Below are 17103 nucleotides of genomic sequence, written 5' to 3'. Positions count from 1 at the left end.
ACGGGGCATTGTGAGAAGTGTGGGATGGAAATGTGTCTGACTACTGTAAACTATAAACATTTAAATGACAGTGGGACTAAATAGAGCTCTGTGCCAAGAAGCCTGCGGAGTCGACTTTGACTTAATGATTATCTGCAATTAGAGACGGATTGGCTTTTGTCTAGACAAGATTCCGAGTGACCTGCAACACTTTACAAACACAAAAACACCGGTTGGCAAGAACACTAGCAGCCTGTCTGTCAACATAGCAGCCTTCAGTGTACAGTCGGTGGGTGTGGGCCGGCCCCTCTTCCCCTTCTTCTGCCGGTGATTTCTTGGCTGCCGTACCTCCACTTTTGTTTTATTATCTGAGGACGTATCCTGTTTTGCACGTAACTATAGAAACCAAGAGAAACAAAAGAAAATGTCGGAGCTGTTTTTCACATCATTTCCCACACTCCCAGACATGCCCAGCCTGCCTACGATTGCTCACCATTTATCCCAGACACAACTTTTTTTTTTTTTTTTTACCATCTCCTACTTATCTTAGTCTAACAGTGTGCAGCTCGTACCACTGGTGTGCAAACAGGGAAGCAGAAAAAAATCTGGAGATTCCTCATATTCACTCAAGGTATCAGGATCAGGTTTATCTTCCTGTTTTCCAGTTTAATACAAGCTGAAAAGGCTACTATTTATACAGATCTTACATCCAGAAATAATTCTTTGTGTATCTGAATCCACACAAGCACAACGAACAGATAAGTTTCACAGACCAGCGAGAAGTAAATCTACAAGTCCAAGTTTCCCCTGATTGTATTAGTCAAATGTGCTGTGACATCACATGGATGTAATATAAGGCTCCCATTGCTTGTGCATTTGAGGGAGGACTGATCATCACCAAACAACCAACAAAGAGCACTCTGTCAGTACTGAGCGAGAGCGATCGACTTGGCTACAACGTCTAACTGGTAAGTGTCAGCCGCAACATATGATAGCCGATCAATATTATAATCCACCATATTGTGGTAGCAGAGAGCTGTCATGTATCAGGCCTGTGCCAGTTTGTTGTGCTGTACTTACTGGAGCTGACGGAAAAGACAGGTATTTTCCAGATGCTGAAAGTTTGCTCTTTGAGATGTTCGTTGGATTCTTGTATGTCTGAGTATGTTGGGACTGCAGAGCACATGGTGATCAAGTGATCAGCTTTGAGTATTCAGGAAGGAAAAGACAGGATAATGGACCGGTTGTTAGCAGGCATAGACTGCCTTAGGGGAAGGGGTTCCCCACATGAGCTGATGGAGTAGGTGGAGGACAATCAATGAATTTCACTGAACTCACTGATAAGGACACAAAATCTGAAGGAAAATATAATCAGACATGTTGTACTGATGCGCTCCCGTTTCATCTCTCTTTCTGTTATGTGCGTTAGTTTATCATGTTCCCCTGGTTTCTCTCTGGTTTATCACAGCTACGCCACCATTGTAGTGTGATAACATTAGCTCCCTCCTCCATGTGTCTGGCCAGCGTGCAGGCCTGTCAGATGATAAGACAAGAGCAGTCATATGTTGTCACACAGATGAGGGGGATGAGGCCACGGACAGGAAACAGACTCATGGTCCAGATCATTGTTCATTGTGCCTTGCCATTTTCTCTGCTTACTGCTGCAGTTTACTGGGCGAAAACTCATTAGGCAATTAGACAGTGTCATGGAAAAGTTTGTCTCTGCATCATGATATTTTGAGCTTTGCCTTGTGCTTGGCTTTTTTGTTGACAACAACTGAAGTTTATTCCCAGTTCTGCTCTTGCTAATGCTGCTACACTTTCTGAACATTAATCTTCATTAGCACCATCTTCATCACTGCTCTAAGTAGAATAACGGCATGAAATAAAAGCTCATTTGAGAGGAGACAGAAACAGAAACATTATGAAACATCCAAAGTTAGATTAATATAATACAAGGCTCTGTGTTTTGTCTTTATTTGTTTTTAATCAGTTGAATCAGTGGCTTACATTTATGTACTGCTAACATCATGTCCCCTTATGTAACATGTGGAAATCCAAAACAACAGCGCTGACTGGCACCAATTTACAGAGTCACATGAAATCAAATCAGAAATAAATTCTGACAACAAGAAGTACGGCAAAATTAAACTGCAGAGTGTGGGAGAAAGATTTACTGACAGGCTGTCGTAAGACTTTGTGAACTTTCAGAGGGAGGGAGATAAATTAATTAGTCTGACTTGGTGTTCCTGTTCAGTATCAGCTGTGATGCCAAGTATCAATTGAAGGATTCATATTTCAAATAGTCCATTTAATTTGAGTGAATGATGACAGTTAAAAATACTATATACGTACAGTGAATACCGAAAGCCCCAGTCACACTGCTGAATTACCTATCAGTTCAAAATGAAGAAACTGCTGCAAAATCTTGTGACTGTAATCTGACCCCAAGTTCAGCTGGTGTGGACATTGCAAGTGCATGAATAAGCCAACAGAGACGATACTATAGCGGGTAAAGTCATAAGGTACTCGATTACGTACTTCCATGAAAATGACTCTTGTGTGACTATGAATTGTTTGCAACATGCTACATGGTCTTTTCCCCAAAACAAAAGCCATAGACTGTGGTGTTAATCTCAGGTGTCTGCTCCTTATGTTTCTCCTCTTCTGTTTCACTCTTCTTTTTTTTTCAGTGTTCAAAAATTAATGGAAGTGCTCAGAGCACAGCAGAGATCAGTCATGGTCCACAGGCAAAAGAAAATACTACTGGGCATTTCAGACATGTGGCATGATTTAGAAGGATTTGTTCTTTTGTTGTAATGTTAACACCATGTCCTTCTCTGCAGACCGGTATGGGGCAGAACCTGGACAAAGTGGAGGAGGGAAATCAGGTCCCGGGTGAAGGATCGAAGGAGACAGGGCCGAGCAATGACTCCGGAGGTGTAGGCAATCAAACAGGTGATGTCATGGAGGGAGAAAACTCATGTGAGAAGGAAGCTGGTAACACTGACGAAAATTCAGGGGAGCCGAACTCTCAGCATCTGGATGGGAGCCCCAGCAAGGAGCCAACAACACCTTCTGGTGAGAAGCACATAAATTTGCGCGAGAGTTCTTCTGCTGCAAGGGAGGTGAGACAGGGAGGGGCTGCAGGAAAGGAGGGAGGAGGAGGAGGAGGAGGAGGAGGTGGAGGCAGCAATGCTCTACCGGTTCCACATGAGTCGGACAAGAACCACAAGAGTGCTTCGGGAAGTAAGGAAAGTGCAAGAGCACACAAGGCGTTGAATCAAACCAGGACAGAGGAAAAGAAGACAGGGGAGAAGCTTCAAGCCTCCTCAAAGATCAAGATGGAGAATCAGGCTGAGGAAATCTTACCACAGAAGGAGAAAGAAGACATAAACTCAGAGGGATCTGTGATGCTGAAGAACAGCAAATGTGGAGCTCGTGCAGAAAGTAAGTCGCTGCTTGATGTAGAGCTGAAAGAGGCCTTGATTGTTGAAGTTGGGAATGAGGATATTGAGCTTTGTGCAGAAACAGTGGGTTGGTTGAGTGAGAGGAAGGAACCGCCTCCAGCTCAACACCAACATCCTTTGAAAAACAGCCTGCAGAAGGAGTCTCTATTAGACGTGAGTGATACCATTCACTCCAAAAGCAAAAGACCTCCAAAAGAGAGAGCAGAGAATAATACAAAGGAGGAAACGCTAACATGTGTGCCAATGCCACTTGTGAATGACTACTCTTCAGCAAAGGTTACTGACACTGATGACCAAGGAGAGCCACAAACGAACACATCTGAAACAAATACAAATCAAGCCTTGTCCTCAGATTTAGCATCAAGTCCAGTCATAGACAATGAGCCTAGCTCTATTTTGGAGAAGCTACTAAAGAGAAACAAAGTAGGGGCAACTTCATCTCTTTCTAAAATCAAGGAGGTCGACACTGGCAGCAAGGAAGCCACAGATGTTCCTGTGGAGATGGATGCGAAGAGGATCCCTGACAGCACAATGACAAAGATTTCAAGTGACCACATTGATCAGTCAAAACCTGGCAAGAAGGGTGTTTTAGCCTCCTCTGCAGATTCTAAAAACAAACAACCGAAAGCAAACCTTGAAAAGAAAGATAACCACAATAAGGACCTGGACATGAAGCAGACAGCCACTGCGCCCAGTGGGACCTCAGATTCACTTTGTTCTCAGCCTGATACTATGTGTGACAGCTCACTCACAAAATCACAGAATTCCATCAACTCAACAGATGCTTCAGTGAAGGAGGATACAGAGAAGAAGCCAAAGAAAGGCCCCACTACAAGTGTGCACTCAGACAAGTTACAATCAGCTGTTTCACATGAAAGAACGTCATGTGATGCGAGTGGTGTGATCTCTGAGGAATCTGCACCTTCTGATCCAAAGTCTCCAACTCCAAGAAGTGACGGGAAAATCGCTGACTCAGGCCCTTCTCTAACTGCTGAGAAGACAGACAGCGGGAAAGTAAAAGCATCTTTGCAGGATAATGGTGACACTGAGAGTAAAACTGATTCACAGCTATCTGGCTCAAAGAAGGCAGATGCTCAGTCGGCGAATAAAAAGAAAGTGAAAGAGTCCCCCAAGGACAGTGCTGCACCAGCTGTGGATGCTGGCCCTGTTGTGGCTGCAGGTGGGTCAGTTATCTCAGAGGAAAGCCAAAAGGTCTCAGCCAGCGAGAAGCAGGATCTTCATGTGACGCTGAACTCAGAAACTGACAAAAAAACTGGCAAAGAGAAAGATGACACCGTCTCAATGAGAGACAAATCCCAGAGCTCTCCCAAATCTAGGCCTGTCTCAGAACTCATAAAGGAGACAATTCAGATGCACGAAAAGCTGCAGCACCAGGACCGGCCCAAGCCAGTTGAAGTCAAGTCTGAGGAGCCGGGTCAGTCTGTGAAGGTGGCACAGATGAAGGCGGCTTTTGACTCACCTCAGAAAACTCAGGACAAGGCAGTCGAGAGGAAGCCATCAATGAGAAAAGGTAAGGGCATCGAAATCTAGCTTTCTACATCATATATAGTAGTGTGCAAAGATTTAGGACAACAATCAGGATGCTTTCAGAAACAATGCTGGAAATTGTATTCACACAATAATTAACTGATTTGACCAGATGTGACCACGTTTTTCCTTTGAAACTGCACTGGTTCTCTGAAGTACACTTGAGCACTTCTAAGCTGTTTGGTCATCTTGCAGAACTTGCCACAGTGCCTCTGTGGTTTTAGACTTTCATGTAATCCAAAACTGACTCAATGATGTCGAGATCAGGGCTCTGTGAGGGCCATAACCATCTGCTGCAGGACTGCTTGATCTTCTTCAAGCTGAAGATAGTTCTCTGTGACTCTGGCTATATTTTTGAGGTCATTGCATAAGAAATTTGAGATTGATCAGACACCTCCCTAATGGCATTGCATGATGGCTAAGAATAGAAACAGCTAAAGTGCTTACAGTACTGTATGCACTGCAGTATCAAATAAATAGGTGCTGCAGGTTGTAGAGAACACACTGGGAATAACTGATCCGTGAGTCATGTGGTATTAAAAAAAACAATTAACTAATGAAGTCTGCTTTTCTGGAACATGAGCCCTGAAATGAAGTCACCACAAACACTTGCATCAACCCTAATCTACTAAAAGACTAAAAGAGGATGAAAAAAAAACATATTGGATGATGGACTACAGCTGTTTTATGCTGTCAGAGGACTGCTTCACTGCAGTTTGTGAAATAACGCCATCTTGTGGTGCTGTATTACACTAGGGGTACATTGTGTCCTGAAGGAGAATTGAAATAGATTTTTTTTGTTATAAAATGGTATCTAGAGCAGTAATGTTGTGCAGGCCTGTGCTGTTGTTTCACTATTTATAATACAGTTTATGGTAATGGACATCAGGAAGAGCCTGTCTGAGAAATCCAAGTGGAATCAAGTTACTCTCTCATATAGAGCCAATGAGCCATATTCACTTATATGTATGTATTCTTACATTTAAGATACATCAATTTATCCCAACCTATTCACAGTGGGACATACATATGTATGAATCCACACAAATAACAAAACAAACACTGATTAACATGTCATATTATGGATTCAGTTGGTCCTTTCAGTTGCTCTTAAATGCTATCAGATGAATCTGGTGCATTTGTCAAACCCTTCAAGACAGACCTACACAAATCCAATGAGGTGATGCTGAAATAATTGTCAGACGTTGCTTTTCTAAATGATATCAATGCAAAAACAATAGAAAGATAATATTAGCTGTATTGTTAACAGATTACAATAACCGCAAGTGATTAAAACGCCACAAAACCACCATAACAACACAATTAATTGTAATTTTCGGTAACAGGGATTCTCAAGAAAGGAGGTGTGAATTCTGTTCCCTTTATTCGGAAAGTCGCTGTGATTGGCTGTTGAAACCGTCCGTCAAAGTCAGCTCATCCAACCAGGGCTCGCCAAACCGTGCCGGGGCGGGGCTTGTGTCGGAGAGGGGAGAGAGCTCACAGAGCGGGTTGTGTCAGCGCAGCAGCGGCTCCGGCAGAGGGAGGAATCAATTGGGATACGTTGTGTTATATCATTCGGCTTTCGGGAATACTTTCATTTTCCTCTCAGAAGGTAGGTTACAGAATGTGTAGACTATTAAGAGTCTTCGTTTTGTTTTTCATACCTTCAATTGTTCGCAGTGGTTTTCGTTTATCCACCAAACTGAAGCAGCCCAGACAGGAAAGTGCATGCGCTAGCTAAAATGAATCGGGATAGTCTGTATAATGAGAACAGTTTTTTTTTTTTTTAAGCTAGCGCTAGCCTTCAACGGCCGTTAACTTACATTGTTTAAAAAAAAGAAAAAGTTTATCACCAATAAACCAGAGACATTGTTACAAGCAAGGTTTTTATGTTCCTTTTTGGTGTTGGGTGGGTTTCGTGGCTATTTCTCGAGATGAAATGTGGTGTTGTACGTTATTGAGCGGGGTGGGGTAGCTAACCATAGTGCGGCAGGAAAACTTATCTCCGAGACGATAGATCCACATAGACGGAGGTGCGGGCAGCACAACCGCGCCCTGGCCCCTGGCACTCTCCACCGGCCTTAATATAGTCTCTTACAGCTGAACAATAGGCTCCAAATACAATATTATTCAAGAATTAACTCTTTCATTTGCATAGAATAAACTGCCCCTTAAAAAAAATCATCTAATATTCACAATGTATATGTATTAAAATATATCCACAGTATTCATCCAGATGCCAGGCTCAGACTTGACCCACTAACACACTGGTATGGAAGATAAATGGAAAAGGGTCAAAGCATAGAAGTGGTCGCTGCTTCCATGCTGCACCTCCCAGTTGCATAGATCACTGCGTGCTCCACCAGCTCTGCCTGCTCGGTCATAACACGTGGAGAATTGTTAGTATGAAAATATGCAGAAATCTTATGGTCGAGTTACTGTCCACGAGGGCAGACATGGAAATATCATGCTGCTGCACCTAACTGGGTTATAAATGGAGTCCATATATTCACAGCTGTTTTAAAAACCAGTCCATTTACAGCATAAAAAAATATAAAGATGAGGGTTTGGTTTAATGATGTGGTCAAGTCAAATCAAGATAGGTTACATCATTAGATAGTATGTTTGGTTTGCATTCAAAGACACTTTATTACCAAAATGTTTTAATTAAACTTTTCACAACTGGACCACATATGTTTTAATTAAAATGGGTGTGCACATTAATAAGTGGTTGGACAGTGACACATAATACTCCAGTGTTTCCTAAGTAGGGCATCAAGTCGAGATCATTTTCTTTTCCTTCATTATACAGTCTATTAAAAGCCCATGCATGTTCTGTTAATAGTTGTTAACATACAGAGAGAGAGAGAAAAGCAGCAAATCCTTACATTTGAGTAGATGGAACCAGGGGAGTGTTTGGCATTTTCTGTGCATCAGCTATGTGATAAATTGACTAATTGTTTCATGTGCCTAAACAAGTATATTGACTTGGCCTCATCCTTAAAATTTTACTTGGGGCTGACCTGGAGAGGCAGATTTTGACAAAACAATAGTATGAAAATCGATCCAATGCTGAAGGTTTTTTTTTGGGAAGATGATTAATGACTAAACAGTGGCCCCCCGCCTTCTTACTTGGCAGTCATAAATACTCTCTGCGATCAAGCACTAGTGGCTGGATGACGTCCCAAATAGTCCTCCGTGTAACCCCTCTGTCTGTACACCACCACAGGCTCATATGCTTGATCATGACAATAGGGTACTTTGATTTGTAATGGTCGTGGTTAGTGTGCCACAAGGGCAGGGTGACTTACATATTTGCCCCCTGTCTTGAACTAGGTTACTCAGCTCTCATGTGTAATTAGCTGTGGAGCTGATGGAGTTTCCCTCGGCGAATCTTGCGCTGGGTTTGCAAAGCAGGTGGAGGCCGACAGAGCGACCCTGGGGTCAGCAGTCCTCCAGCTGTGTTTAGACTTGTTAACCGTTTCAGACACATCAACCTCTGCTTGTTGTGCTGCAGTACAAGGTCTTCAGAAGTGCGTAGCCTGCTTTCCTAATGCTGGGCCCAGAGAGGAAGTGGGTCAGGAAGCAGAGGGAAACTAAGCATAAGATGTGAGGGAGTGTTAGTTCCTATCAACTGCAGCAAGGCACTCTTGTGTGGGCTGGGGTGAACTCTCAAGTACATCTTTAACATTTTGAATCATATGAACATGAAACACTAGACAACATAGCCGTGGAATTTATTTCATCAGTGCTGATCAAAGTCTCTAAATCCAGCTGTTCCCTGCTGGCCATCCAGAGCCATTTATGTCTTTTTAAATGGTAAAGTACTGGTTCAGGCATGCTTTGTGAACTTACAGTAGCTTACTAGTAGATTGAGATCTCTCATTTTACAGTAACTCTCCTCGAATAATCAGCATCTCGCGGAAAGAAGCTAAATACTTGGTCAACAGCTTGGCCTCTGAATCTTGAACTTAAAGATTGCATTCTTTTGACATGTCTGACATACCTTCGTTTGTGTCCAGTCCTGTCTGTGATGTTATCTCGGTCCCCACTTTCTCCTAGATAACGTTCTGCCAGTAACGCTCAGAATGAAATAACCACAACCTGAAAAGCTGATCTTGGATTTACAGTAGGGGTTTGTTGTGTTACTCCCCAGACAAGATGGCCGGGAGTATTTTCTAAAGCACAGGTGGGAAGAAACATCTCATTAACCAACCACCTGCTTAGCATATTAGTGTGTTTGTTTGTTTGTGTGGATCAGCCTGATAGATGAAGAGGATCACATGCTTAAATCTGTGCTGCTACAGACATGCAAGCTATTCACTGTGGATGTTTTTTTTGTATTAAAAGGGCATCTACACCGAAAATTAATTAAGAGAACAAGCCAGTGTCAAATTTGATCACAGATGTAGTTAGGCCCCTTCTCCTGTTATTTGGACCTTTCTCTTGTAGTTCTGTAATGCTCTGTAGCTTAGTAATTCCAGCAGGTGCACACAGACTAATACCATTTCTTTCACTGGTCTTTCCCACCACACATCTGACAACATCTGTTGAAATGGAGCAGTGGTTTGTGCATTACTCATTGGGGGAGGGGGAAGTAGCTGATCAGGAAGAGGAAAGGACATGCTTTGTACTCAGTGGAGTGTTTTTAGATTTGAGCTGTAAGCAGGTTTTGGCACTCTTCTTCTTCTTTTCTTTAGATCTGTTGTGTGGATTGTCTTATTGGAACAGTGCAAGGCAGAAACTAAAGCAGATGTTATATGTTAAATTTGAATGGCTGCAGATACAAATGCAGCCCTACACACAAACACTAATAAAAACTTGAGCTTTTCCTGTTGTGAGTAATTTTATAGGACTTTAAAGAGGTCCCTGTTAAACCTTGACTTGTAAGTAGGATAAGAACTTTAGGATTTAGTCTTTTAAGTCTTACAGTGCAGAAAGTGATAAAGACTCAGGAATGGAGGGGGTTATGCTGGAGTACAGTTTAAGGCATGGCCAGTGTCATACTAAACATGCAGACGCTTTGTGACATGTTTATGTTTCCTATATCTGAATTTAAGTGATTTTCCTGTTTTGGATTGCGGAAGTTGGAACTTCTAGTGTTGAAATCTTTTCATCTGTAAACATCTGGGACAAAATGACCAATTTGATTAAATCTGGTCATTGTTTCTATGCCTTACCTAGCACTGAGCTAAACTTTTGGCCACATTGCTCTTGTGTCTGCAAATCCCATTCATTTTCTCAACAAAGTATAAAAGAACACAATAGCATTCCTTGAAACACTGGTGCGTAATGTGTTGTGTTCGAGTACCATTTAAATTGATGGGAGCGCAGATCGCATGGTCACTCGGGGTTGCAGAGAGGTGAAAAAACAGCACCTTATCTCATTGTTGCAAAAATCACTGGAATGTAGCTGGAATCTGATTACAATAGTGGTCCGTGGCCTTGGTTACAGGAAGGGGATTTAGGTGGCGTCTCATGCGGTCTTGGTGACAAAAGGCAAAAGGCAGCCAGTGTGTGGAGAGCACTGAGGCGACATCACTGGTGTGTGTGTAGTGGGGGGCGAGTGGTGGCATGGGCAGCAAAGTGTGGGAAAGTAAGGTCTGTGACCATTACTGACTGTTACGTCTAATGTTACAATGTGAGACTTTATGACAATATAACGGCAATACAGTAGAATATACATACACGTCTCACATGCCACAGATCCCCAGACTGCATGCATATTATCCTCCTGTACGTTGGACAGATGTATATTATATGCATGGCCAACAGTCACCAGCTAGCAGCCACATTAATGGGAAGTCAGCAATAACGGCAACTGTGATGAAAACAACTAACAAACAAAGGAGCTGCAAAAGTGAACATGTAGCAGATACGACCTGTTTAGTAACATGGTTGAGCCTTGCTTTATTTGCTGATTGCTTTTGTTTAGTTGAGATTTATGCGTGCCAGTGACCTCAGACTGCATGCCATTGTCAAGGTAAAGCTTCCAGAGGACACAGTTGTTGGGTTGTGATGAAATTCCCAAATGACAGCAGATGAACACAGGAAATGTTATTGCAGCAGCCACTGTTTTTGTGTCGTGTTTGTTTAATTTCTCCTTTTAAAGCAGTCAGTTAACCGTTTTTTTTTCCTGAAAGCTAAGTGTTTTAGTCAAGATAAAATACCAACTTTTCTTTGTTTGGCATTTGGAGGGAGTTTTTTTTTTTTTTTAACTAAATTTCTGGTTGTAGGTGTTGTTCCTTGCTGCACCTTAAGGCTGTGGCAGCACTAAGTGGACTTTATCCACCTATTCAAGCTCAACCTGTTGTGAATAACAGGTGTATTTTCTATTACAGTTACTACCCCTTTTGAGCCTACAGCCTCAAAGGAGAACAGTTTCCTAGATATTTATACAGGGTATGTTTGATGACAAGGGCCCATGCAATGGGAATAGAGATATTTCACATACATACTGTATAGCAGACAATAGCACACAGCAGTTTTCTAAAATAACAGTTGTGGAGACCGTTTAGGCTTTGTCATAATTCTGCTCTAATTCTGCTGCCCCTCCCTCTTCCACATCAGCTCATCCTGATTTGTGGCTGGGATTTTCATGTTATGTCACATCTTACTCACCAAGCTCCCTGTGAAACACAGCATAAGGACAGTTCTGCATCCCAACAGCAAGATTTTAAAATGATATGAAGGCTGTCTATAGAGGTTGTATTGACAAATCTTTGGGTTTCAGAGAAACATAACAGGCAGTTAGGTTTAATACAGGTTATCTGCAGTGGCAGACAGCCAGCCTAACCTAACTTACATTTAGTGTTATAGTTAAATATTAAGTAAATCTATTTGTCCAGAGTTTTTGTTACACCTAAAGCCCAAATGTATTCATCTGACAAGTTGTTGCTGCTATGTCTTTATTATTGGGGATGGGGGAACTAATATATACTAAAATGGTTGTTCATGAGCCCTGTCAATGAGAAACCAGTACAAATAGGTGTTGACAGATTGGGGCGAGCCATGTTTTAATTGGACTCTGTAAACGTAACTGATTGTGGCAGGGATGGGTAGCATTATGAAGCCGTAAATGTGTGTGTTTATGCACATGCTCCAAAGTCCTTACACCGTTGCTTTTTGAAGGGGGGATAGCCAAGATTTATGGACTTGATGACTCAGTGAGACAGAGTAAAATGAGACATTTTGTTGAACAGTGGTCACCTTCAAGGGCTTAATTTGTCTTAGTGTATAGTTACTGAGGTTCATCATTGACCAAGTTAAAGAAAACAGATTTGTTCCTCCTGTAATAATACATGTTAAAGAATGGCATTGTGCCACACTGGCCAAACATGAGCCCTCACTTAGCTTTCCTTTTGCTTTTGTTTCCATTCTGTAGCTGTTTTGCAGTCTTATGTCAGAGCAAAACAATTTCCCCTTGGCTTAATGGAAGGCAGCAGTCTGTAAGTTGTGACTGTGAGGTAGAGATGAGAGGGAAACCCTCCATGGTTTAACACAGTGAGCTCAACAGCATGCATGAAGGGCCTACATTTTTTCATTATCACTGTTTTTTCATTCTAGTTCACAGTTCTAAAGTGTAGGATTGTCTATTGTTGGATAATAGTCACACATGGCGACACTACCATTCAGTTCCTGAACAGAATTGTCAGATGTGAGTGGATTTGAGGAATCCAGATCAGGATGCTTACAAACTGTGTCACCCTGGTCCCATTCGTGTTGGTCATTTCCTCAGGCTGAGGGGTCCTCCTTCTGTCTCTGCACATCAGGGTCAGCTCTGCTTGCTCAGGAGGCAATAAGGTACATGGCTCTCCTTTCATCTGATTTGCCCAACAGACACTGGAGGTCTTTTTTGCTTGAATTAGGACTGGATCAGTGAACTGTAAACCTCAGGAGAGTGTCACTGAGTAGGCATAGCATTCCCCCAAGGAGTGTGTCTATATCTCTGGTGTATGTCTGAGGCTGTCAGACCATTGCCTCAGCACAGCCCTGCTGACTTTGTTGCATGCAAATGTCAGGATCAATGTGATGTTGATGTTCGGGAATAAATATGGGCCATAAAAACTGAATGTTAACTTATTTGCAGCAGTGTTTAGTTAAGCCCTTGGCGTTATTTCTTGTTGTTTTATAAATCTGACTGTTGTAAGTGTAGATTTTACCACGTATGATATGCTGGATAAGGAAACCCAGTGCTCTAATGGTTTCTTATTGCCTTTTGTGTTGAGAATGACTGTTTACTATTAATTTCTGGGATTTCTTAGGTTACCGACACATAGGTCTGATGGGAAGGCGGTTGTTTGGATAAGGCCTCTGTTAGTCTTGAGCAGAAGTACCCTGTCCGTTTCATTCCTGTATGCTGTCTTTTAAATCCCACCTGTTTACACAAAAACTCACCAAGCTCCTCGACCTTACAAAATGTTCCAATATACCAATTGGGTGTGAACGTTTTGAATAGAACTGACTCAGCATTTTTTCTACTTTTATTTTAACAGTACCATCACATTGCTTTTGGTATAGTGATTCATTTCATCTGTGACGCTACAGCTGCTTTTCCTCAACTCCTCTGTTCATACCTTTGCTTGGTCCTGTTGCCATTTTTCTTTAATGAAATCAAACATTGGGCGTTTGGCATCATGCTTGTCAATGCACATTGCACATTCCAGGATTGTGCAGTTTTACATATTACTGACATTACCTGTTTTTCCATCCACCTGGTCTTGTGTTAATTTTCAGTTTACATAGAAAACAACTAAGTCAAAATGTAGAGAAATTGAAAATGAGTTGAGATAATGGAGGAAAGATTTTATGCATAGTTGTTGTGGAAAAGCTGTCTTTAATCGGTACATCAAAGTGCAATGGAAACATACCTGGTGTATAAATCATAACAAAGAATCTCATCTATTTGGCACTCAAGCTGTCACCCCTCTGAAGAGATGAAAGATCAGATCAGACATCAAAATTATGCGACATAAATTCCATATTCTCATTAAGTTTGGCAGCTACACTTTTAATTATGCCATCTAATTGCATTTTCCTCTTCTGCAGTGGTTTAATGGTTCCTGACTGGAGAGTCACAGCCACTGTTAATTAATAGATCAGCAGGAAAAGGCTTTACTTATTAACATTTCACTGAAATGTTTCATGGGTCGGATTTTAATCCAGTACAGTAAGTGTTTTATGTGCAGAAGCGGTGTTTCAGTCATAAATGATGATGCTGCTTGACCTGAAGCGTGTCAATGGGAATGGCTGTTAAATGTAATGATAAGAAATCTAAGAAATGGCACGATCTCACTGAAGAGAATTGTTAGGACACGTCACCACCGCACGGTGTGGCCTTATTCACCTCGATCCAGTGTTGCATAATCAACTGCAACCCCACCCAGTTTCCTCTGACCTACAGTGATACAGCCCAACCCTCTTCAAAAGGTTTCATTTGTGATGTCTGCAATCTTGACTCTGTTGAATCAGTCTGGCCACATTTGACTAAACACTGGTAGTGTAAAATCATTTTGCAGCACTAGTTGGAGTGATTGATTGTTATAACAGTAACATATCATATTGAACCTTTCCTGCTGCTTTGTAGTGTTGATGATAGTGTGACTAGACAGCTTTTGTTTTCAGCTTGCAAACCCGTACTTCATCTGGTTAGCCTGCAGGCCGGTCCTTGAGTTTGCTCCAAGTTTTCAAAGTAGAAAACAACACATTTCATCTAAATTATCCACTGTTTATATTGCAGGTGATGAATAGATCGTGCAGTCATGCTTTATATCTTTAGTGGCTGAAGAAATTCTTCAGGTTCAGTAGTTGAGAGGCCACGCATCAGTGCTCAGTTAAAACTACACATACAGCTCTGGGATGTGATTTAGTTGTTTGCATATAGGCTTAATAAGTAACCTTTGAAGGCATCAGCTGATATTTCTGATGTATTGTTTGGGTTCTTTTTTTTTCTCTCTGCTGTGTATATTCCTGATGTTAGTACACAGCACCTAGTAAATCATGTTTCATTTTTTATTTTGTCTCTTGTAGTCGAAGGTTAGAGTTACTGTCACATTCACCTGCTAGAGACTTGGACAAACATTATTCCTGGCATTGGGAGTGGCACACTGTAGAACAACAGTCATTAGACCTCATCAGGGAAGCAGACTGGTGGGGAGGAGGATTTGGAAGCTACTTGACCCCAGAGGTCAGCATTGATAATAAGCAGACAAGAACACTGACTAGCCAGCCATTCATTACATATGGCATATCAGCCCACTGTCACATGGAATTATTATATAAAGTCAAACAGTTACATAGGAGCTTTCTTAAAAGTTCACTTATTAGTTTGTCCTTCATTTAGACATACTAACCTGTTCTGACCACGGCTGGAGGCCTTCCTTAGGTGACCTGGCTTTGCTGTCAGTTATGGAAATGAATTCAGTGACAGTGATGCTTAAGTGTGTGATAACTGGTTAAAAAGAGTGAGGGAGATGGACAAGGGGGGAGTAATATCCTCTTGTTTTCCTTTTCCTCTAATTGATAAAGGGCGCTGGCTTGGCTGGCAGTCCCGACAGTTCCTGTCTCCCCCAGTTATTGTCTTTTTGTTTCTTGGACAGATGTAACTGTGAATGTAATTTCCCTGTAAGGGATTAATAAAGTATTATTGATTGATTGATTGATTGAAAAGAGGGAGTGAAGGACTGATCGATTCATTCTGGAATATATTATTATTATTTTCCTTTATCCACCAGGTGGGTTAATTGAGAACAAATTCTCATTTACAGTAACGACCTGGCCAAGAGGCAGCACAGAACAGAGAAAATATATTATTCTATTTAACAAGGATGTAGCAGCATCGGTTTATCCACCAGCAGACTGTGCACCAGCATATTGTGTAGAGGGAAATGTACAAATTTATTGAATTATGTTTATGAAATTTACAACCCCTCATCCACTGCCACCATCAACAACAACACACACACCAAAAAAATAAATAAATCTGTGATCCTTAAGCCTTGTCTAAACACCTGCTGTGTACTCTTTGTTCAATCCAACATTCAAACCATATCCTGACCCGAGGGCAGTCACGCCATCACATCTGATTTGTCTAATGCATGTGGTACGCACTGTTCCTCTACACTCAGAAATGTGTTTTGGTGAGTGTAACTCCACTTGAATGTTTGACATTCACTGTGCAGAATGATGTCTGTTCAGAGTTTGATACTAGAGGACTGTTTTTAAATTCATCTTCTGAAAGTACCTGCAAGCAGGATTTGTGACTCACAACTACTCTGTAAGCCAATCGTGGTCAAATACACACAAGTGTGATGTGGAAACCTGAAGCCTACATTGCACAAACACTGAGAATGGCTTTTCAGTGATGTAAGATACATCTTTTATCCAGTAGGTAAACATTTGAAATGAAAATTATTATTTTTTTTATGGGAAAACATGTTGGATAAGGGTTTATTTTTTTAAATTTTTTTTTTACATAATCTCTTCAGACATGCCTGGAGGTGATCTTTAAACTTGCTGCCTTGAGTATACATACAGCACGTAACTGACAGACTGAAGAGGTTGACTTCTGTATGTCAGTAGGACAGTTACATAAGAGGAAAGGCTTAAAAATGATCATGTATTTAATGGAAACTTTCACCTTTAAAGAAAAGAGTCATGGTCAGCGAAAAGGCTTCAAACCTGCAAAATATTTTGACTCCCTCAGTAGACAGGTAGCTGATTTAGGTGTCTGTTCACATATGGCTTCTAGTCCAACCAGTCCATGTGATATGCATATATAGCCCTAAAGGTAAGCAAACAAGCCTCACCCCTCACAACAAAGATTTCCTTGTTGAGTGTTGCCCCAGACTACCATCACATTACTGTAAGAAACAATAACTCTTCCCCCTCAGCTTTTCATGTACTTGTAAATGAATTGTAACTGATTATGTAAGGTGTGTCGGCATTGATAAAACGCTAATTCTTGGCTGCCAGTGGTGTGGTGTTTTAAACATCGCTGTTGGAGTATCCATTTTGTGCCTTCAAAATGAATTTAGTGGGGGATTTTTTTGTTTTTTTTAAACAGTAATGTGTCTACCAGGATTTCCAGAGACTGTTTATTATTTAA

The 17103-nt window shown here is 41.5% G+C and overlaps 2 protein-coding genes across 2 annotated transcripts in view; both read left to right on the top strand.

The window, feature by feature from the left end:
• The first annotated feature begins 865 nt into the window (after positions 1 to 865).
• Positions 866 to 5000, top strand: LOC103353571 (dentin sialophosphoprotein). Its single transcript, XM_008276615.1, has 2 exons — positions 866 to 947; positions 2826 to 5000. The coding sequence occupies exon 2, from the start codon at positions 2832 to 2834 to the stop codon at positions 4998 to 5000; it is 2169 nt and encodes a 722-aa protein (XP_008274837.1). The 5' UTR covers positions 866 to 947; positions 2826 to 2831.
• Positions 5001 to 6514: 1514 nt separating this feature from the next.
• The window catches only part of coro1ca (coronin, actin binding protein, 1Ca), a 34091-nt gene continuing 23502 nt past the window's right edge, over positions 6515 to 17103 (top strand). The window contains exon 1 of the mRNA XM_008276576.1: positions 6515 to 6609. The gene's annotated coding sequence lies outside the window, so the exon portion shown is untranslated. The remainder of the gene's footprint in view (positions 6610 to 17103) is intronic.

Source organism: Stegastes partitus, unplaced genomic scaffold (assembly GCF_000690725.1).
Source record: "Stegastes partitus isolate 25-593 unplaced genomic scaffold, Stegastes_partitus-1.0.2 Scaffold77, whole genome shotgun sequence".
NCBI classification, from domain to species: domain Eukaryota; kingdom Metazoa; phylum Chordata; class Actinopteri; family Pomacentridae; genus Stegastes; species Stegastes partitus.
The sequence above is the reverse complement of the archived record's forward strand: the minus strand, read 5'-3'. Positions and strand labels throughout refer to the sequence as shown.